Raw genomic sequence first — 21964 nt, 5'->3', positions numbered from 1 at the left:
AATCCCAGCAATTTGGGAGGCCGAGTTGGGCGGATCATGAGGTCAGGATTTCAAGACCAGCCTGGCCAACACGGTGAAACCCCTTCTCTACTAAAAACACAAAAATCAGCCAGGTGTGGTGGCAGGTGCCTGTAATCCCAGCTACTCGAGAGGTTGAGGCAGGAGGATCACTTGAACCCGGGAGGCGGAGGTTGCAGTGAACTGAGATCGCGCCATTGCACTCCAGCCTGGGTGACAAGAGCAAGACTCCGTCTCAAAAAAAAAAAAAAAAGATTTAAGAGTGAGGTTGGTAGGCATGAGAGTTTGGTGCATAGAAACAAGCAGCCAGAGAGAGGATATAAAAGCCTAAAATTCCAAAGGTATGTTCACCAAGATATATGCCTGTGCTGGGCCATAAAATAAGTCTAAATACATTTAAGAAGACTGTGCAGCCATCATTCAAGTTAGTTTCAGAACATGTCCATCAGCTCCAAGAGAAACCCTATGCCCACTTAACAGTCACTTTCCATTCCCACCCTCAGCTCTAGGCAACCAGTAACCTACTGTCTGTATGGATTTGCCTTTTCTGAACATTTCATAGAAATGGAGTCATACAGTATGTAGCCTTTTACTTTTGGCTTCTTTTACTTAGCATAATAGTTTTCCGATTCATCTGGGTTGTGGCATGTTATCAGTACTCCATTCCTTTTTACTGAGGAATCGTATGGATATACATGCTTTCTCCACTTGTCAGGTGATAGACATCTGAATTAATTATAATTTATAGTTATTATAATACTGCTGTAAACACTTGCATGTAAGTTTTTATGTGAACATGTTTTCCTTTCTCTTGTGTAGTATCTAGGAGTGGAATTGCTAGGTTCCATGGTAATCGACGTTTAGCCCTTGAAGAAATTGCCAAACTATGCTCCCAAATGTACCATATTATCTTTCTACCAGCAATGTGGGAAGATTCCCTTTCCCCCACATGTCCTTTCCTACATTGCCTATTGCCTCTCTTACTATTATAGCCATCCTGGTGAGTGTGAAGTAGTATTTCATTTTGGTTTTGACTTGCATTTCCCAGATGATTAATAATGTTGAGTATTAATCAGCCACTAACTTTAGTTTATAACAGACATTTTACCAAAGAAGGTATACAATGCAAATGTACTTAGCCATCTTATACCTTCTTTGGTAAAATGTCTATTCAAGTCCTTTGCTCATTTTGTGACTGGGCTGTTTGTCTATTATTGAATTGTAAGAATTCTTTATATATTCTAGATACAAGTCCTTTGTTAGATATATGATTTGAAAATTATTTTCTCCCAGTTTGTGGCCTGGATTCTTATTTTCCTAATAACGCTTTTTGAAGAACAAACATTTTTAATTCTGACAAAGTCCAATTTATCAATTTTTGTTCTTTAAGGAAGGATAATGCCTCAGGTGCCAATTCTAAGAGGTCTTTGCCTAACCCAAGGTCATGGAGATTTCTCTCCCTAGAGAGAAATGTTAGAAGTTTTATAGAGGAATTCAGTTACAAATTAATAATTACAAGATATTTTTACAAACCCAAAATCTGTGGAAATTAAACAGCATACTCTTTTTGTTTGTTTGTTTTTGAGACAGAGTCTCGTTTTGTCACCTAGGCTGGAGTGCAGTGGCATGATCTTGGCTCACTGCAGCCTCTGCCTTCCAGGTTCAAGAGATTCTCCCACCTCAGTCTCCCAAGTAGTTGAGATTACAGGCACTCACCACCATGCCTGGCTAATTTTTGTATTTTTAGTAGAGATGGGGTTCTGCCACGTTGGCCAGACTGGTCTTGAACTCCTGGCCTCAGGTGATCCACCCACCTCAGCCTCCCGAAGTGCTGGGATTCACAGGCGTGAGCCACTGTGCATAGTAAAACATACTTTTTAATAATCTATGGGTCAAAGAAGAAATCACAAGAGAAACTAGAAAATATTTCTAACGGGCTGGCTGTGATGGCTCACGCTTGTAATCCTAGCACTTTTCGAGGCCAAGGTGGGCAGATCATTTGAGTGAAGTGGGTGGATCACTTGAGGTCGGGAGTTCGAGATCAGCCTGGCGAACATGGTGAAACCCCGTCTCTACTAAAAATATAAAAAAAAAAGTAGCCAGGCGTGGTGGCGCGTGCCTGTAGTTCCCACTTCTCCGGAGGCTGAGGCAGGAGAATCGCTTGAGCCTGGGAGGTGGAGGTTGCAGTGAGCAGAGATCATACCATTGCACTCCAGCCTGGGTGACAGAGTCCATTTCAAGAAAAAAAAGAAAATATTTCAAACAGAATAATAAAAATACGTTTCAATAAATTTTAAACAAGCAATATATAAATAAATAAAAAGTCTTTTTATTAAACACACACCATGTACATCTTTTGCCCTCTCCTCCTCCAGCTATTAACATAATTTTCTCCTTTTCTTCAGAGTTAAATTTCTCAAAAAGAATGTTTATATTCAAGTACTCATGTTCCTATTCCTTACCCTGCTCTTCCCTATAGAATGCAATCTGGCTGGGAGATGCTTCACTCCACTGGAACAAGGCTTATTGATTCCCAAGGGCCTCCTTGCTTCTAAATCCACCGAATCGCTTCTGTCTTTATCTTATTTGTACTCTTGGCAGCAAAAATGTTGGTTTTCTATTTGTTTGGTCTCTCCTCTTCACTTTTCATCATGTTTTTGTCCCTCAAAGATCAGCCTTAGGTCCTCTTTTCTTCCCTCTGCATCCTCTCTCCTTAAGGGACCTCATCCAGCCCATGTTTTTAACAATCATCTATACAACAGTGATATTCTACATACATTTCCAGCCCAGACCCCTGCCCTAAATTCCCAGTCTGTAGATCCAACAGCCCTCTCCTAATACTGTCTTTCACAGCCATTCTCCAAGGCCTCTGCTATGGTCTGAATGTTTGTGTCCACCCAAAACTCATCTGCTAAAATTCTAGCCCCCATGGTGATGGGTTAGGAGGCGGGGCCCCCTTTGGGAGGTGATTAGGTCATGAAGGTGGAGCCCTCATGAATGAAATTAGTGTCCTTATGAAAAAGACCCAAGAAAGCTCCTTTGCCCCTTCAGCCATGTAAGGACATAGAGGGTGCCGTCTATCAGGAAGTAGACTCTTACCAGACAGCAAATCTACCGGTGCCCTGATCTTGGAGACTTCCTAGCCTCTAGAACTGTGAGAAATAAATGTCTGTTGTTTATCAGCCACCCAGCTTATGGTATTTTGTTATAGCAGCCCAAATGGACTAAGGCAGCTTTTCAAACACAATTTGTCTAAATTCAAACTCATGACCCCCCTCTCTAAGCCCAAGTCCCCTTCTGAACCTGCTTCTTTTAGCAAAGGGTACCATTCTGCCTAGCTGCAAGCTTGAGACCTGAGTCATCCAAGACATATCCCTCTTCCCAAACCCTCATGTCCAGTCCATCGTTACAATTTATTGATCCAACTTCAGACATCTCTCAAATAGTTGATGTCATCTCCATCTTAGATACCACCATCCCAGTTTCTCAATGAGACTATGGTCCAGCCTCCTAGATGGTTTCCTTGAATCTGTAAGTGTCCTTACCCAAACCATTCTGCACAATGGGGTCAGAGGAGCTTGTCAGATCACAGCCTTATGATGTCACTCTCCTGCTTCAATGGCTCTCAACACAAAGACAAAACTTTAACGTGGCCTATAAGACCGGTCCCAATCTAGTCTCTACCTACTTTCCACACTTGACATTTCCCCCTCCAACCCCATGGCCTTTGCACACACTGTTCCCTCTCCCAGAAACATGCTTTATTCCCTTCTTGCCATGTTAATTCTTAGTCATCCTTCATATCCTGACAAGCATCGCTATCTTAGGGAAGGCTTCCCTGACCTCCCTGACAAGGCCAAATGCCCCAATAATTATCAACCCCATAGCCCTTCTTAGTATCCATCACAGCTATGGTTTTACTGTTTAATATAGGTCTGCCTCCCCGACTAGACTGAAAGTTCCATGAGGGAAAGGACCATGTCTGGTTTTATTCACGACTGTATCCTTAGTGCCTGGCACACACCTTGGGCACATAGTGGCCACAGAATGAGAAGTGTGTTGAATGAGGGATGGTAAGACGATCTAGGATGAAAACAGGATGTAAGGGAGAGGAGAAGGCGGTGAAGGAAGATATGGCAGTGTCTTCAAACAACAAGGGGCAGTGACTGGGAAGTGAAATGGATGAGGAGGGGAGGAGGAGCAGACAGACCGTGGCAGGAGCCTCAGGGGTGCGGGGCTGGATGCAGGCGGGGATATTCTGGGAGCACTGGGCTTGGCATAAATGAAAAACAGACAGACTCTCCCAGAGGGATCCACCCCTTTGTCCAGACTGGATTTTCCTCAAGATAAAGAGAAAGCACCCCTATAATCGGTATCAAAGGGCGTCATGATTCTTCTTGGAGGAGGCAGGATGGTGTCATTCACTACAGGAAACCAATGACAAGGGGGCAGATGGCGCCACCTCTGAACACTGAATCCCCGAAGATCTGCCACAATCCACCTCCTGAAGAATGTCCAAAACGCCACACTCAAAACCGTCACATGGTATCTTGCTAACGGCTCTTTGTGATTCTTTCTCAGACACTAACAACCAAAAGTTTGAGGCCTGAATTCAAACCCTTGCCATGAAGACACGTACCTTGGTCCATCCAGGAAACTGGATAAAGGTGTCCTGGGGCAAGTCTGGGATCCCACTGGGAATGGAGAAGTTCCCCACATAAAAGGCCGGGAGCGTGTAGTTGGATGAGCTGTGGGCCCAGGCTTCATCGTGGCGGCCACTGTCACGGTGTTCCCAGCCCCCGAGGTGGCTGCGCACTGCATCCTCAGTGTCCAGTGGGAAGATCGTCCAGCCGGTGAGGATATTGGAATCGAGGGTCAGGTTAGAAACCAAACCCTGCAGAGCAGAAACAGAGCACAGTGAGCTGGGGAGGGAAGGAAAAAGGCTGTACATGTCTCTGCATTCCATGGAAATGGGAAAAGCAAACCGGGATACAAAACATCAACAGGAAATGAACCTCAAAATATTTGTACATCAAAGTAACACAGATCTAACTGGAGGTTGAATTACAAATCCTTGGGAAGAGATATATTCCCCAAACTATAACTTTCTCCTCTGCAGGTCATGATGTCTCCATAGAAGGCCCAGAGTTTCTGCTTCTACAGAAAGGGCATTGAGCTGCTAGAGTGATTGATCCCAACTTCCCAAATTTTCAGAGCTTGGCTGAGAGTCACTGCTAGAATAGAGAAAGATGGGCACCAAAAAAGATGGGCCAGGTGCAGTGGCTCATGCCTGTAATCCCAGCACTTTGAGAGGCCAAGGCAGGCAGATCACTTGAGGTCTGGAGTTCAAGACCAACCTGGTCAACATGGTGAAACCCCATCTTTACTAAAAATACAAAAATTAGCTGGGTGTGGTGGCAGGTGCCTGTAATCCCAGCTACTCAGGAGGCTGAGGCATGAGAATCACTTGAACCTGGGAGGTAGAGGTTGCAGTAGCTGAGATCATGCCACTGCACTCCAGTCTGGGTGTCAGAGCAACACTCCGTCTCAAAACAAAAAGGGATCCAGTCTCCACAAGACATACAGAAATTGGCCTATGCACCTATAGTCCCAACTACTTGGGAGGCTGAGGAGGGAGGATTGCTTGAGTCCAGGAGACAGAGGTTGCAGTAAGCTGAGATTGTGCCACTGCACTCCAGGCTGGGTAACAGCGAGATCCTGTCTCAAGATGGAATCTAGGGACAAAAGGAATGAGTGAGTGGGGGATACAAAGGAACAGTCACCCCACTGTGGATGCAGCACGCACGATGGATGCAGCCAGGAGAAATATTGGCCTTCAGCACCTCAGCTGTCGTCACAGGGAGGACCACACCCGAGTCACTCACCTGTTATGAGGGCCAAGTGAGATAACATACATGAGAATACTGTGACACCTTAGGAAGATAGGAAGGGTAATGATGATGATGGCAAATCTCAGACCTGAATTCAGAAGCTGCTCTATTTGTTCCACACAGGCCAGGGCTGGGCTGTCAAGGCTCAGCTAACTTCCCCTTCCCTGGCTTGTATGTAGGGAACTTCCCCATTCCCAGTAGAATCCCAGATACCAAGTCTCGATTGCTCATTTAGTAATTTGATAAATATTAACCAGGTGGCTGTGTGTCAGGCTCTTTGACAGGTACTGGGGACCCAGAGACTACACTCCAGAGTCGAGTCACTCTCATGGGTCAGTGTGGCCTCTGAGAGCCAGGCAGGAGGCCACGAAGTCCACCCTGAGCACAAGAACTATGAGAGAGACATTTATACTGGAGGCAAAGGTGGCCTGCATACAGCTATTCCCGGAGTTCCCTAAGATGTAATTGCCTGATCCCAAGAGGGTCAGGAAATAGCCTAGACACTTGTCCTGTCCTAGCCTGGGTGGTGCCATTGTTTCCTTGATGAGGTGTTCTCTCCTCTTGTGGAGGGTGAGCTCCCTGAGAGGAGCCTGTCTCTTGACACCTTTGCATTCCCCAAAGCACCTGGCGGGGCATGTTGCGGAGCGGGAGCTTAACAAATGCTTGCTGAATAATGCTCTAAAAATATGTGTTAGAAAAACTTATTTGGGCTACACATCTGGACACAGGAGTAATCAACAGAGGTGATAGCCAGTGCCCCAAGGGAAGAGGCTTTCTACAAGTGAAGAGTTTGCCACGGACTAACCATCCAAACCCATAAAACAGGGCAGAACAGAGGCTCAGCTGGCTTTGCTGGCAAAGGAGTGCCTTCAGTGAGCTCGGTGGTCTTTTTAAGCAGAGGAAGAGCATGGTGGACGGGCTTCCTCTTTCTGTTTCTTTCTATAGGATGACCAAACTCAAATACAGGGGAAAAGTTCTGTTTGCAAAGCTCCACTTTCTCATCACCTACAGAGGAAAACAGCTCTTCAAAATAGCTCAACTACTTCTTCTTTTTTTTTTTTTTTTTGAGACAAAGTCTCACTTTGTCACCCAGACTAGAGTGCAGTGGCATGATCATAGGTCATTTTAATCTCCAGCTTCTGGGCTCAAGCAATCCTCCTGCCTCAGCCTCCTGAGTAGCTGAGACCACAGGCGCACGTCACTACACCTGGCTAAGTTTTTTTTCGTAGAGGTCTCACTATTTCACCTAGGCTGGTCTTGAACTCTTGGCCTCCTCCAAGGCAGGAGGAGTGCTGAGATTACAGGTGTGAGCCACTGTACTGGGCTTCAACTTCTAAGCTGTCACCCCTTGAACCTTAGTCTTGACAGTGTGGTTTGTCCTACCTTAAAATCGTTGATATATGCGCCATAGTTCACACGTCCCATATTCTCTACCAGAAGGTCCAGAGTGGCTCCAGCTTTCCCTGTTATGTTCAGAGTGATCACCCTGTTTCGCTCAAGGACTCCCTGGGGGATCTGTGGGGTTCAAGACCAAATGACAATTGAATTGAGGGTAAGAAGGTCAGCAAGGAGAGGCAGCATGCTCAGTTAATTTAGCACTCATTTTCTTGCCTTGAAGTGTCACCAGACTTGGAAAGAAATGGTTTGATAGCATCTTAGCCCAAATTACTGGCCAGGTCGGAAAGTTCCCCCAATCACTGCTTCCTGTTTAGGAAAATTGCCAGACACAGCTGAGAGCACAGAATGGTCTAAGCTGGTTTCCTTTGCCCTGGAATGTTTTACTGCCATCTACTTTTAGTGGAAACAAGAGGGAGACAAATTCCAGGGGAGGATTCTTATTAGAGGAGCTGCTTCGTGTTCTGACAGCACAAAAGTCACTTACAAAAAATTGCTTCTGAACAACATGGAGAGATAAGACAAAATCAGATAAACGAGATAAAATCAGAGAGTTAGGTGGAGTATTTTCACCTCAAAATACTTGACATGATGCATTAACCACGAACATTATATAATAGAATGAGGAAAAACAACAGGTATTTGATCAGCAACATATTCCTAACTTTTTTAAAGGTTAGACTTTTTAAATTGACCGTACAATGATCGTAATTCACTAAGACAACACCCAAGTTAGAAGCGAAGAAACAGTCACCATCAAAAGAGTAGAATGTCTTAGTAATCTGCTCCCACTGAAAAGAAAGCTGTTGATTACAAGAGAATGGGAAATATTTTAAAATCTTCTGAACACATTTTCTTGGTGAGGAAACTCTTTTCCGGTGTTCCTTCCTGTGACCATTTCAGTGAGTGGACTGGAAGTCCTGAACTGCATCTGCTTTTGTTATGAAACACGGTTCTTTGTGCATTTCAGTAATAACTGTCACCAGCAGTCCTTTAGAATATAATTTCTCATGTAGGATAAAGGCACGAAGTTCAACAAACTTTGTACAGTGGCAGGTACAAAATTGAATTGGAAATGGACCCCACCCTTAAGGAGCAAAGAAGGCACAGGCAACATCAGTCAGAGAAGGGTGACCTTGGTTGGGGAGACCCAGAGGCTTCTGAGAGGGTGGGGTGTCAAGCACAGCCCTCTGGGTTAAGATGGTGGGTAGGGTGGATTCCAGCAAATGGCACATGCATGAGGCCTCACAGCAAGCAAGAGGCACAGCTAAGGGTCACCAAGAAGAAGGGTGGTGTGGTGGCTCATTCCTGTAATCCTAGCAATTTGGGAGGCTGAGGCAGGAGGATCACTTGAGCTCAGGAGTTCAAGACCAGCCTGGGCAACATAGTAGGACCCTGTCTCTACAAAAATATCAAAACATTAGCCAGGCATGGTGGTGCACCCCTGTAGTCTCAGCTACTTGGAGGCCGAGGTAGGAGGATCACTTGGGCCTGGGAGGTTGAGGCTGCAGTGAGCTGTGATCACACCACTATACTCCAGGCTGGGCAACAGAGCAAAAACCTGTCTGAAAAAAAAAAAAAAAGTGATGGGAGGAGCCTGAGGTTGAAGAGGTGAGCAAAGCCCCCAAATACTGTGTTAACAAGTGCAGGCTGCTCATCCCCACCCTCACCGGGACAAAACACACAGTTCAGAGATGATTCTTACCCCATCCACAGCAACATACGCTCGATCGTGGACTCCATTGAAGGGTGAAGAGAGAGGTGTTGAGTTGCTGCAATCTTGAGGAAGTGTTGTCCGGTATAGCACAAACCCATAATACTGGTTAGAAAAGGATTTAAGAAAAATACATCACTATTGCCATTCGTTTAGAGAACTTGGTTACCCTAGTCCTGTATGAAAGCGATGTTTTGGAAACCATAAGGAATGAAAATCTTCCCCCACCTCCAGAAAAACATACATTTGAAAAAGGAAACTGGCTTACATTTTTAGCTCATCAAAGATCTATCATAATAGTAAATTGCAAGGAACCGTGAACAGTGTCTTATCAAGCATCCCTTTCCCATAAGAGGAACCTGGACCCTGAATGGATTAAGTCACTTGCCCAGGGTCATACACGGGATTGTATCATACATAGCAAAAGTTATGGATGTTAGCTCCAAAAACAAAACTAAGTAAAACCAACAGCAACAACGAAAAAAACAAGGTAAACAAACAGCAAAGCCAAGAGATGAAGTTCTGCTCAGCAAAACTGTCTCCAGTTTCTTGGGCTAAATCTGCTTGAACATACAAAACCAAAGGCAATGAGCTGGGTGTAGTGGCATTCACCTGTAGTCTCAGCTACTTGGGGGGCTGAACTGGGAGGATCTCTTGAGCCCAGGAGTTCGAGGCTAGTCTGGGTAACATAGTAAGACCCCATCTCTAATAATAACAACAACAACAACAAAGTCCATCAGAACCGTTTTAAGTGGAGGCACAGGGGAAAGAAATAGTTAAGAGACTAGATTGTAACCGACCACTAAACCAGAAAATATTTTTAGATGCTGATATCCCTGGTCCAAAAGGAAAGCCTTAAACAATCAGCCTCAGCAGGAACGGAATTATTCACAGATTATAGTTATTGACATAATAATCCACAGAATTATAGTTATTGACTTTGCTTACTTACTTCCTGCTGTGGACATTATTAGCAAGGCTGAGCTGGGACAAAATCCTGAGTTATGGAAGAGAATGCAAATAGAGATCCAGCATGGAACAGAGAAAACGTTCCCTATTTCTAGGGCCCAGAAAGAAAGAAAGTAAACTTCAGGCAAGTGGAAAGGTGACTGGGAGGAGCTGAGGAAAGCATTAATCCACCTTCCTGTGTTGCAGGAATGAGCTGAGCACAAGAAATGCTAAGACCACACAAACCTTATAGCACAAGAACACCTCCCGCCCAGACTCCACACCTCCATCTCCTTTTTGTTTATTTATTTACTTATTTTGAAAACTAGCTAAAGTGGTAAGTTTCCTCAAGGGCTGAGGAAAGCTTTGTCAAGGGCTTCCAGAAGGAGGGGTAGAAGCTGTGATGCTCTCCAGGCAGGTGTGGCTGAGGCTCAGGGGGTCCCTGCAGAGACAGTAGGCTGAGCCCCACTCCCTGAAGTCTGTGCCCTTTGGGTTTTTTTCCTGGAAATATATATTCTGTGGACTTGTCCCAGATCTGAAATAGCCAGGGCCCAGGAAGCCCCACCCAATCTGAGACCACTGCCTTGGTCAAAGATCAGAAAGCAGAAGGGGTCTGAGAAAGAACAATGGCTGCACGTGTTCATATATAACCTGAAACTCCCTCCCCAGGCTCCACGTGCTCTTGGATCATTGTCTGAAGTGCTCAACAGCCCTGCAAAGTGCAGGTAAGTTCCATTTATAGATGTGGGTGCTAGGACTGCAGAGTACCCTATACAATGTTCATAAAACAGTGAATGTGTGTGTGTGTGGGGGGGACTTAATTATTCATTTTATTACAAAATAGAATGGTTGGAATAAAATCACAGGTGTAAAAATAGCAACTGATGGCAAGCTTCACTAAACTAAGATTAGATATGCTGTTATTGTTTTGCCTTACTGTTCAGACTCCTTCCAGAAGGTGATCACCACAGAAAATCAGAAAGGAGGACGTGGATAACCTTCTATTTCAAAACATGGGGCTGAGATCCTAAGTGATGAAGCTTAACATTGCAGTGAAGGGACAAGCTGGTTTCATGGGCATCCTGCTATCATTCCCTAAGAAGGACACATCACCTTCGTTGTGTTCATGCCCAAAATGTTTTACTGAATCTAATCAGTGAAGCAAAGTCTGCAAACACCCTGACCTTTTCAAAAATGTCCACGTCATGAGAGAGAGACTTAGGAACAGTTTCAGACAGAAGACGACTAAGGAGAATATAACTAATGGCAATGTGTGATTACGGATTGGAAACTGGATTGAGAAAAGATTAAGCTGTAAAGGACATTATTGCAACGACCAGGGACACTTGACTATAGAATTTATATTAGATTATAGGATTGCATCAATATTAAATTTCTTGTGTGTGATCATTGTATTGTGGTCCTGCAGGATAATGTTCTTTTTCTTAAAACATGTATGCTGTAGTATTTAAATGTGGAGTGACATGGTGCTGACAATTCAAATGGTTAGAAAAAGAAAAGCAGTTGACTACATACACATGGAGAGAAAAAGGCAAGGAAAGCACTGTTAACGATTGGTGAATCTAGGTAAAAAGTATATGGGTGTTTATTGTACTATTCTTGCAACTTTTTTTGGATTTAAAATTTTCCAAAACAAAACGCTGGGAAAAATTAAAAAAAAAAAAAAGAAAGACGAGGCAGTGTCTGGAGATCAAACACACACATATAGAAACACTAAAAAAAAAAAAAAGATGTGCTCTGTTCTCTTTAAAAGCAGGAAAAAGAATCTCAAAGAACCCAGTCTACCAAAAAACACAGTCCTTATGCCATTGAGCTAAGAACAGACAAATAATTAAACTGTCTGTTTTGAGTATTAAAACAGTGATCTTCCACTGATGCCTAGTAAAAAAGATTAATTAGATTGGTCAGTGAACTAAATTTATAACTTGCACAGAATTATGGTGAAGCAGGTTGGGCTACCTCCTGCATGAGTGAGAAGTGGGGCAAAAAACATAGGCATGATCAGCCCACCATGCAGCCCTTCAAGCTAAAGAGACCCTGGAAATTCATGGTTCATTTACCTGGGATCTGATGCATTTGTTTACCATTTTGGCCCCTGAACTCAGAATGGGCACTGCAAGGCAGTGCAGAAAGCACATTTTTGCAAATAGAAAACTGGCGAGCCATTACCTTTGAAGGCCTACCTGTTTCACCTGGATAAATGTCAAGGGATAAAGGCTTTTGATGGGCCCAGAGGGGCACAGAATGTCCAGAGCTGCTCCCACTGTCTTTAACTGAAAAGAAACAAAAGCAGCATTGAGACACTGCACCCCTCACTGGTCATCAGGGTAGAGAGTAGTGCCATTTCCTAATTAGGAAAGATATCAGTGGGTTTGACCAAACCCCTAAATAAACGTAAATCATTCAGATTCCACTCAATATTGCTTCCCAGTCTCCTTCAGTCCTCTCCATCTACTCCCTGAAGAAAACTATGATGATGGTAGTCTTTTTTTTTTTTTTTTTTTTTGAGACGGAGTCTTGCTCTGTCACCCAGGCTGGAGTGCAGTGGCCGGATCTCAGCTCACTGCAAGCTCCGCCTCCCGGGTTTACGCCATTCTCCTGCCTCAGCCTCCCGAGTAGCTGGGACTACAGGCGCCCGCCACCTCACCCGGCTATTTTTTTGTATTTTTTAGTAGAGACGGGGTTTCACCGTGTTAGCCGGGATCGTCTCTCGATCTCCTGACCTCGTGATCCGCCCGTCTCGGCCTCCCAAAGTGCTGGGATTACAGGCTTGAGCCACCACGCCCGGCCAATGGTAGTCTTAAAAAAGGTTTCAAACATACCTATTCAGAAATTCAACCTGCTCGGAGACCTATAAAAGGCTCTTAAAATGAATGAAAACCAAGGCTCAGATGCGGCCTCCTTATAAACCCTCTCTGAACACTCCCAAGTGAAATAACTAAGAAGTAAAAGTAGTAACCAGAGGCCAATTACATTCAACTAAGATTAGATACACTATTATTATATCACCTTAATATTTAATACTTCCTAGTTACTTCACCCTCCTCTGAACTTGTGTGTGGCATATTTTCCATGCCTGTATCACTTTTCAGTTGTTCATCTTTGTCTTCCTCACCAGACTGTCAGCTCCTTAAGAATAAGATATGTTCCATACTCAGCCCCAATGCCTAGAACACAGTAGACGCTTGGCAACTATTTATTATATTCAATCCAAAGGACTGGTTATTTTGGAACCCAGGATACTTATTCTGATGCGATAACAACAATGATAATAACAGCTACCAGTCATTGCCTGTCTACACACTCCAGAAGAGATACAGCGTTTACAAGCACTAGCTCACTGACTACTCACAACTACCCTGTGGGGCAGGTGCTACTGGCCTCCCTGTGTTGTGGAGACTCACAGAAGTCCACTTGAGTAATGACAGAGCCAGGATTTGTAGTTAGATTTGGCTCCAAATCCCAGGATTTTCCATGACATAATACTGGTTAGGATTTTTTTTTCTTTTTTTGAGAGAGTCTCACTCTGTCACTCAGGCTGGCAGGCCAGAGTGCAGTGGCGTAATCTTGGCTCACTGCAACCTCCTCCTCCCAGGTTCAAGCGATTCTCCTGCCTCAGCCTCCTGAGCAGGCACGTGCCACCATGCCTGGCTAATTTTTGTATTTTTAGTAGAGATGGGGTTTCACCATGTTGGCCAGGTTGGTCTTGAACTCCTGACTTCAGGTGATCCTCCCGCCTCGGCCTCCCAAAGTGCTGGGATTACAGGTGTGAGCCACCATGCCCAGCCCATTTAGGAATTTCATAAACACTTCCCACGGTTACCTTGCTGATGTGCAGCATTAAGGAAAAAAATCTGATTTACAATTTCATCAAGCCAGCTACTCATCTGGGTGTTTTCCCGCCTGGACACTAAGCAATTCAACTCACGGTAAAAACCTGTTTTCCATATAACTGGGTTCTACATAAAGTTAATTCAGTTGTATGCTGATTTGCTATCTTCAATTGTATATATTTATTTAAAAATAAAAAGTCATTTCTGCTCACATGATTTTCTTTCACGGTAAACAGAATGTGCTTTTGGTACTAAGCTAGCTTTGTTTTAGCAATGTTGTTGTTTTGAACATTTGGAGCTATTTTCTGTTGCATAAAAATAGATTTGTCACGGCTCTGAAACAAACAAACCAAAGTTTTCCTTAAGTAGCTGTAGCAATGAACAGGTAGAAGGTGCTCCCTTTACAAGAATGACTAAAGTCTGATTAAACTAAAGAAAGATCCCTATCAGAGAGAAAGACCACATTCTTTGTAGAATGTAGCACATGTATCTGACACTACGTGGAAAATGTTACAAGAACTCAACCAACCAACCATGTCAAAGGGCTTCTTGGATGGAAAAATTATATAATCATGTTTGGCATTTTGCTTGAAGATAAAAACTTATGATACTATTTTAGGATATCGAGATTCTTAAGAAATAGGTAATGGTTCTTTTTTTTTTTTTTTTCTTGTGAGTTAATACATGTAGGAGTTAGGGATTATAAAAGGGGAAAACCTGAAGACACAGATGGTCAAAACAAATTGACTTCAGCTATGTCACTCCTCTGACTATTAAGTAAAACCTTTTTTCTTTTTCGCTTTTCCTAGAATACATTGCCCTTAACTCCTATTTATGATTGATTTCTAGCTTTTTCTCCAGTGTCCCCATTTAACATATAAACCACAGACCATAAAAATTAGGACACAACTTTGAGATGGAGGGAAGTATATAATTTAGGGCAGAGATCTATCAAAATGCCTGTGATTTTGCGGAACTCCTAAAAAAAGGTAAATGACGACAAAGAGCCTTGACAGCCAGAACAATGAGGTGGCATGTTATTTCCACAAAGGAACTTGACACTGTTTATACCACTGATAAAGGAACCAAGATGACCCAAATGATCCAAGAATGCCTACTACTCCCACCTGTGTCCCATCTGCTCATCCTGTCAACAAGCATAAGTATCTTCTCACAGCTCTCTCCCCCTTTTCCCAGAAACATCATTTACCCCATTAGGCTCGCAGAAAACAAATTCTCAGAAAAATAACGACCAATTCCTCCAGCACAGCACTTTCACTCACTGCTGCTAAATTCCACTTTCTCACTCCCATCTCTCACTTTCAAAGTTTCTGTTTTTTCTTACCTTTTCCAGAGAGACCTTTCCATATGCAAACTTTGGTGTAGATGGAGGGATAGGACCTTCTGGTACTTTTTCAAACTATAAACCAGAGTAGAAAAAGAGAGAAAAGAAAAAAAGCTGTTAAACCTTCAGAAACATATTCAAAAATTTATTTTTTGAAAGGAAGGTCAAAGACTCAACAGTGCCAGTGCTTTTTTTGAAAATCAAAGGAACTAAAGAGTTCTACAAAAGCAGGATCTGGTAAATTTTTTACCTCAAAGTGTGTGTCTGTGTTTTAAGCTTCAGGAATATCCAAATAAACCGAAAGACCTCAAGACAAAAGAGCAAAAACAAGTAGAGAGAATGAGGGTAAACAGCAGAAGGCTAGGGAGTGGGAGGAAAAAAGGAAACAGGTACATGACAGACAGACTCTGAAGGGAGATAGCCTATCATAGGAAAAATATTAATCTTATTGCTAAAGTGCTGTATCAATGTTAAATTTACTGTGGTCATGAGACAGAATACATCTCCATATTATTATGAAACATATAATAAAGTATTTAAAGGTAAAGGCCATGATGTATGCAATCCTCCAATGATTTAGAAAACACACACACACATACACACACACACAGAGAAGAAACAAGCCTATGCACAAGTGATGAAGCAAGTAAAATGTTGATGCAGATGAGTCTGGGTGGAGAATATACAAATGCTTTTTTTTTTTTAGCCGGAATTTCGCTCTTGTTGCCCAGGCTGGAGTGCAATGGTGCAATCTTGGCTTGCTGCAACCTCTGCCTCCCGGGTTCAAGCGATTCTCCTGCCTCAGCCTCCCAAGTAGCTGGGACTACAAGCATGCACCACCACACCTGGCTAATTTTGTATTTTTAGTAGAGGCCGCGTTTCTTCATGTTGGTCAGGCTGGTCTCAAACTCCTGATCTCAGGGGATCCGCCCACTTTGGCCTCCCAAAGTGCTGGGATTATAGGCATGAGCCAGCGCGCCTGACCACAAATGCTTTTTTTAAACTACTTTTACTCTTGTAACTTTTCTGGAAGTCTGAAACTATTTTAAAAAATAAATCCTTCTTAAATGTTAAATATTATATATGGACATATACACATGCACACACATATATGTGCATGTATGTATATAATTATGGAGTAAGAGGATCTGGGAGAAAGTCTCACGTCTTAGAAATGTCTGTGGCCATCTGCCTTTTCAAGTAGAGTGTACTGTGAACTCTCAGGATCCTTCTATTTCTTTCTTTCCTTCTTTTTTTTGGTTTCCCTTTCTAAAAGACACAATGCTGGCAGCATCGCCTCTTTATGGCCCGGAGCAGCTGCTGCCATCACGCTGGCTGTGGCGGAAGGAGGTCGTGGGCAGTGGCGGTGGGAGCAGCTGCAGGGCCAGTAGGGGCAGCGGGGAGGACCCCTGTGCCCCATAACCCCAAGGCAGCTGACTGTGCAGTCCCCAGCCTCACGGGTCCAGGCAGGATCTACTCCCAGGCCTGGAGCCTCTGCCGCTACTGACCCCGGCCCCGCATCGCTGCTCTTGCCTGCTGCTGCGGTGGAAAGGGTGCAGCAGGGAGGAAGTGGACAGTCCCTGAAGCCCGCCACGATGGGATTGGGCCGAGTCACCTGCTGGTGGGGTAGCAGCGTGGTTGGGCATGGAGGGACGGACAGAGAAGGTCCCTGAGGTAGAGCTGTGCCCGGGGCAGTGCCATGATCCACGGAGCCAAGCAGGAGCTGGGCGTGGCTGCAGCTACCAAGCTGCAGGGGCAGACGGAGGCATCTCTGCTCTCTCGGTGCCCGGGAAGGCCCCCGTCCCCCGAAAGGCTAAGAGGTGTCTGCTGCCACTGCCTAGCCTCTCTCTTCTCCCAGTGTCACTCCGATCTCGAAGCAAGGATGGGGCTGAGTGGCCCACGTGCTGTCGCACGCTAGCTGGGTGTGCAAATGCTCAGGGTAGCACTGATATGCCAGCCTCCTGCCACCTCAGCCCCCTCTGGACTTTGGGCACCGATGAGCACAGGAGGGAGGCCGAGGGGGCGCTGAGGGCAGCTCAGTACTGGCCTGTAGGTGCCTCTTGGCACAAACAGCCTGGGCGCCATGAATGGTGGCAGGAGGTAGGCAGGCTCCTGGATGGAAGTGGGTGGGTGATGAAGCCCCACCTTCAAGCGGGGGAGGGCTGGAAGCCTGGGGTTCAAGTCACTGGTCTCACGGACCAGAGGGGTAACTGGTGGTGCTTTTCCCTGGACCCGCCAATGGCCGCCCATGGTCCAAGCCACACTTCCTCCCCACTGAGGCCCCTAACATCCACAAGCTCAGCAGGACTAGAAAATGGAGACACAAGGGGAGACAATCAGCTACAGAGAAAAGTTATTCTCTCTGCTGAGAGGATGGAGAGAGGATGGGACAATCTACCCACAGAGAGGCACCACCCTCTTTGCTGAGACCTGAACACTCGCTGGGACACCCTGGCTATGGAGAGGAGCTACCCACTGTGGGTCTCCTCTGAGCTGTTCTATCACTCAATAAAGCTACTCTTCATCTTGCTCACCCTCCACTTGTCTGTGTACCTCATTCTTCCTGGATGTAGGACAAGAACTCAAGATCCGCTGAATGGTGAGGCTAAAAGAGCTGTGACACAAATAGGGCTGAAACATGCACCTTGCTCACCACGTTGTGGGGGAAGAGAAGGAGAGAAGAGCTGTGCAGACCTGGGAGCTCCCAGAGCTGGGGCTGTGACTCCCTTTTTGGGGCCCTGTGGTTCCTGGCATCTCCAAGCTTCCGGGCACTACTGCGTACCCTGATGCCAGCCAGAGAAGCTGTCTGCAGTGTGCCTGGCCCAGCTGCAGCCTTGCAGAGGGCTGGCGCCTGTGCGGACACCTGGAGCTGCTCACCCTGCAGCAGCAGCCAGTGTGTCTGACGGTGCACAGTGGCTCAACCACATGCTTGCTCACACACCCCTTGCCGTTCTATGCCTGACTTGTCTTTGGCAGGTATGGGATCCAGGCAGGAAGCATGAGCCAAGTGCAGCCTGCCAGGCCAAACGAGCAGAACGAGCCCAGTGGGCCCAAGCAAAACTCAGGCAAAGGCGCCACAGGCCACAGAGGTTTCCAGCCAGAAAAGCAACACCCCAAAGATCCTGCAACAATAATAAAAACTAATAATTTTTAAAAGGAGGAGGACAAGGCCTGGCACGGTGGCTCACGCCTGTAATTCCAGCACTTTGGGAGGTGGAGGCAGGCAGATCGCTTGAGGTCAGGAGTTTGAGACCAGCCTGGCCAACATGGTGAAACCCCATCTCTACTAAAAATACAAAATTAGCCAGGCATGGTGGCACACACCTGTAGTCTCAGCTACTTGGGAGGCTGAGACATGAGAATTACTTGAACCTGGGAGGCAGAGGTTGCAGCGAGCTGAGATTGCACCACTGCACTCCAGTCTGGACGACAGAGTGAGACTCTATCTCAAAATAAATAAATAAATAATAAAATAAAATAGGAGGACAAAAGACTGTTATGGTGAAAAGCAAGAGTCCCCTGCCTCACTTTTTTCTTAGTTCTGTCTTTCAGAGGAAGCCATTTAAAAATTATCATTTTTTATTATTTTATTTTGAGATAGGCTGTTGCCCAGGCTGGAGTACAGTGGCACAATCATGGCTCACTGCAGACTCAACCTTCTGAGTTCCAGCGATCCTCCTGTCTCAGCCTCCTGAGTAGCTGGGATTATAAGCATGCACCACCATGACCTGCTAATTTTTATTTTTATTTTTGTAGAAATGGGGTCTCATTATGTTGCCTAGGCTGGTCTCAAACCCATGAACTCAAGCGATCCTCCCATCTTGGCCTCCCAAAGTGCTGGGATTACAGGTGTGAGCCACCACGCCCAGCACATTTTAAAATTATTTAATTGTTCCTATTTTTGCTTCTTCTGGTCTCTAAGTAATATATGTGTACTGCTTTTTCTTATCATTGATTTCCTTAACACATGAGAGTACAGCCCAGAAGATAAAGAAAGTTTATCTTCCTTTCTTGCTATTATGTTTGTATCAACATTTTCAGCTTCTCTCCTAGTTACCTTTAAAATAATATCCTTATATCTTTATTTCTTAGTTCCATCAATTAGCATATTACCCTATGTTGCCTCTTTTTGTTTTGTTTTGTTTTTTTGAGATGGAGTCTCGCTCTGTCACCCAGGCTGAAGTGCAGTGGCGTGATCTCCACTGCCTACAACCTCCACCTCCTGGGTTCAAGTGATTCTCATGCCTCAGCCTCTTGAATAGCTGGGATTACAGACTCACATCACCATGCCTGGCTAATTTTTGTATTTTTAGTAGAGACAGGGTTTCACCATGTTGGCCAGGCTGGTCTCAAACTCCTGGCCTCAAGTGATCTGCCCACCTCAGCTTCCCAAAGTGCTGGGATGATAGGCATGAGCCACAACACCCAGTCCTCTGTCACCTCTTTATTCTCAATGTCCTAAAATTTCCCAGAAATACATCTGACTATGTACCTTCTTTGCATTCCTTATGTTCAACAACTCAGATATCCCTTTCAATTTTGAAAAAATTCTGTATTACTTCTTTGACATTTTTTCTCCAATTTTTTCTTTCTTATCAGTAACAAGTTGGACATCCTAGATTGTTCCTCATTATCTCGTATCTTTTCTGATTTCCATCTCTGTATTCTGGTTCTAGTTTCTAGGAGATTCTTCTTAATATCCAAGAACTCTTGTTCTCTAGTAGCTTCTTTTTCAAAGTATCCCATTCTTACCTTATGGATGTAATATGCCTCTGAAAGACATTAACTTAATGGATTTTGTTTTTTGTACTTAAGATCTCTCCTGTCCCCTGAATTCTTTGTTGCCTCTACAGTCACTCTTCTGTTTATTTCATCTTGGTCTTTCTCTTTCCTGTTGCAGGTTTTATGGTTGTCCTCAGTGTCTGCCCATGCTTGGTTGTTCATTCCTATTTAATGGTAATGCAAATGAATGCCCCAGCATCTGCATAACTGTCTTGTCTCTAACAGTGCTTCCTGCTCTGTGCACAGGAGCAGGGCTTGTCCTCTGGGTTTTTTTTTTTTTTTGAGACCGAGTTTTGCTCTTGTTGCCCAGGCTGGAGTGCAGTGACACGATCTCAGCTCACTGCAACCTCCGTCTCCCAGGTTCAAGTGATTCTCCTGCCTCAGCTTCCTGAGTAGCTGGGAATACAGGTGCCCACCACCATGTCCAGCTAATTTTTTTGTAATTTTACTAGAGACGGGATTTCACCATGTTGCCCAGGCTGGTCTCGAACTCCTGACTTAAGGTGACCTGCCTGCCTCAGCCTCCCAAAGTGCTGGGATTACAGGCGTGAGCCACCACGCCCAGGTCTAGGGGTTTTGTTTTAGGGTGCTTTGACAGAATCAGATGTAATGGGGAGGGTCTTTAATCTGGGGCTGTTTACTTTTTTTAATGTTTTAAGGAAAATCCCCTGTGATTTTCTGACTGGTAGAAAGATGCCTCCCTGGTGGACGGTCTGTGTTTGAGACTGAGGTGAAGGAGCGGAGGACCTAACAGAAAATACGTAAGGTTTAATTAACCTTCTCACTGTCAGCTCCATTTCATTCCTATCTTTTGCCACTCATGTATTTCCAGGACCTGGTCTCCGTGGTTCTTTGAGACCAGTCTACTCCCTGCTCTCTGTTCCTGTAACTCTATTCCACACTCACTAGGGACTGAGATTTCCTTATCCTACATCCTCAGCCACCACAGATCTTTTGAAATCTGTTATGCATGAACAACTCCCCCTTTACTGTCTCCATTTTTAAAAAGATGCCCATGTTTTGAAAGAAGTAACATTTTGGAAGGGAGAAGAGATAAGGAGGTGGTCAGTTGGCCATCTTGCTCTGGAAAGTGCTTTGTACCCACAAGATGAATCTATTATCTCTATGAAACTTTTAAAACATAATATTAAAAGAAATAAATGTGGGATCAAAGAGTTACTATTTATCTTGGAAAGTGAAAAATGTTGTAAGATCTCTTTTCCCACTTTCCCTGAAGTCTAGACCACACTCCTCCGCTAGCCGTTTACCCATCCCTTCTCACTCCCCATTCTGGCCAATAAAAGCAGAAAACACAAATTCACAAAGAGGGACCTGAGAACAGTATGATCGGTTTCCTGAGGTTCCCTACTTACCCGCACATATTAGTGACCATGTCATTTATCTCTTAAAGTTCAAGGCGGATTCCAATTTAACTAGGACTGCAATCTTTTCTACCACACTGGAAGAAAAAGTCATCGTATGGACATACTTGTTCAACCTACACTCAGCTCACTTTGATGCAGTGCTTAGATGCCTGTACTGTTATCTCATGTACTACTTCCAAAGGCTCTCATACCTAGTTATTATATTTCCTCTTTAGAGAGAAGACTGAGAAACTAGCTCGAGGTTATAAAGAGAACAAGGGAGGGAGTTGGTACTGTGGCTCCAAGTCTAGCGCTGTTCCCACTGCTCCGCCCTGCCTCCTTATTGTTGTAACAATAGAACAGAAAGTATTAGGCCCAGTGTGGTGGCTCATGCCTGTAATCCCAGCACTTTGGGAGGCTGAGGTGGGTGGATCACCTGAGGTCAGGAGTTTGAGACTAGCCTGGCCAACATGGCAGAACCCCATCTCTACTAAAAATACAAACAAATTAGCCAAGCACAGTGGCACGCTCCTGTAGTCCCAGCTACTCAGGAGGCTGATGCAGGTGAATCGCTTGAACCCAGGAGGCAGAGGTGGCAATGAGCTGAGATCGTGCTACTGCACTCCAGCCTGGGCGACAGAGCAAGACTTCGT

At 44.8% G+C, this 21964-nt stretch overlaps 1 protein-coding gene across 2 annotated transcripts in view; it reads right to left on the bottom strand.

Annotated features, from left to right (window-relative positions):
• GLB1 (galactosidase beta 1) overlaps positions 1-21964 on the bottom strand; it is a 110295-nt gene that overhangs the window by 12870 nt on the left and 75461 nt on the right. For both annotated transcript variants that reach the window (XM_028843605.2, XM_077991360.1), the window contains exons 11-15: positions 15166-15240; positions 12171-12260; positions 9010-9123; positions 7293-7424; positions 4658-4912 (exon numbers count right to left, since the gene is read on the bottom strand). In XM_028843605.2, coding sequence (XP_028699438.2) covers positions 4658-4912; positions 7293-7424; positions 9010-9123; positions 12171-12260; positions 15166-15240 — 666 coding nt within the window. The remainder of the gene's footprint in view (positions 1-4657; positions 4913-7292; positions 7425-9009; positions 9124-12170; positions 12261-15165; positions 15241-21964) is intronic.

The sequence above is a fragment of the Macaca mulatta genome, chromosome 2, assembly GCF_049350105.2.
Source record: "Macaca mulatta isolate MMU2019108-1 chromosome 2, T2T-MMU8v2.0, whole genome shotgun sequence".
NCBI lineage: Eukaryota > Metazoa > Chordata > Mammalia > Primates > Cercopithecidae > Macaca > Macaca mulatta.
This window is presented reverse-complemented; position numbering and strand designations above follow the sequence as displayed.